The sequence below is a fragment of the Tupaia chinensis genome, unplaced genomic scaffold (assembly GCF_000334495.1).
Source record: "Tupaia chinensis unplaced genomic scaffold, TupChi_1.0 Scaffold142100_1, whole genome shotgun sequence".
NCBI lineage: Eukaryota > Metazoa > Chordata > Mammalia > Scandentia > Tupaiidae > Tupaia > Tupaia belangeri.
In genome coordinates, this window is record NW_006201951.1 from 1875981 (window position 1) to 1877366 (window position 1386).

The 1386-nt window shown below is 67.8% G+C and overlaps 1 protein-coding gene across 1 annotated transcript in view; it reads right to left on the minus strand.

Moving 5' to 3' along the window:
• The window catches only part of NOTCH1 (notch receptor 1), a gene marked incomplete in the record, with an annotated part of 50268 nt that overhangs the window by 26677 nt on the left and 22205 nt on the right, over positions 1 to 1386 (minus strand). Inside the window, 1 exon segment of the mRNA XM_027766288.1 lies at positions 1228 to 1386. This exon segment is cut by the window's right edge and continues 14 nt beyond it. Coding sequence (XP_027622089.1) covers positions 1228 to 1386 — 159 coding nt within the window.

Consider the following 1386-nt stretch of genomic DNA (forward strand, 5'->3'; position numbering starts at 1 on the left):
CCGCACACCCCCCTCCCCACAACTCCTCAGGCCGGCCCGCTGGGGGGTCTGTGGGCCATGGTGGTGCCTGCACGTGGGCCTGGGTCACTTCAGGAGCTCCCAAGAGGGCTACCGCTCTCACCAGCCCTCACCTGAAGTGGCCAGACTCTGCCCCACTTCACAGGGTGGGGCTGGCTCCTGGCCCTCTGAGACCCGCCCACTCTCAGGACGGGACCCCACCAGCCGCCCCCTCCCAGCACCCGAGCAGTCCCGGGCAGTCGCTCAGACGCTATGGCCTTGTCGGGAGCTCCTTACCCGACTCTGCCCAGGCAGGGGGGCACCCACTCTGTGGCGTTCACACCCAGGACAGCACACCCTCGCCCCAAGGACTCACCTGTGCGGCCCAACAAGAGCACTGCCCCTGACCCATGCAGCTGGACATGATGTCGCAGGCCAGGGGCCCTTGCCTGACCTCTAGGGAGCAGGGGGAACTGGCTCGGGAGAGCCTGGGCGGGCAGGTCGGAGGTCGCCTGTCACCACCCCAAGGCTCAGCCCAGTGTGGCAGGAAACGCGTGTGCCTGCCGTCTGCACGCAGAGGCAGCCTGTGGCCTGAGCGGATGGGCAGGCGCTGAGCTTCCCCTTTGCAGGGCCAGGGCAGGCCCAGGGCAGTGGGGGGAGCAGGGGGGCCCTTGGTCAGGCCTGGGTTGGGTGAGGACCTGTGTCCCTCTGCACCCAAACCCCCTTCCCTCTGGCCCCTCTGAATGCCCTCTGGCCCTCCTCACTGCCTAACCACCATGGTGCGGCTGACAAGGACTTCGGGCCTCTCTTGCCCTATTTTTAGGGGTGTAAAGCTGCCGTTAACAAGAACCAGAGCAGTGAGGCTGGGACCTTCAACAGGAAAGGGCGACACCGCGGTGGGCGGGGGGGAAGCGTGGGACACTGTGCAACCTTCAGCCCCATCACCGACACTCCCACCTCGGAGTCTAGGGAGAGCCCTGGCACTGCACCAGCCAGATGCTCCAGGAAGAGGTGAGGCACCAGCAGTGCAGACGCAGGGCCACGGCCAAGCCCAGGGAGCGCCGGGCTCCTAAGCAGGCCCCGAGGATGAGGAGTGCTGGGGGGTAAGCCCAGCTGTCCACAGCGCTGTGACCCACCTCCACGGAAATGAGGGTTCCGAGGTATGGGGGGCTGCCTGCCTCCGCTCACCCCTGCCCCATTGCCTGGCTCTCCGTGGCTGGCCCGCCCTACCTGGCAGACAGGTACACTCGTGGGTGGTGTCCCCCGTGGGGCGGCAGGTGCCCCCATTCTGGCAGGGCGAGGGGCTGCACGGCACGTAGGGCAGCTCGCAGTGGGGGCCAGTGTGGGTGGCGCGGCAGGGACCGCGGGACGAGCCCGCCCTGTTTTGTC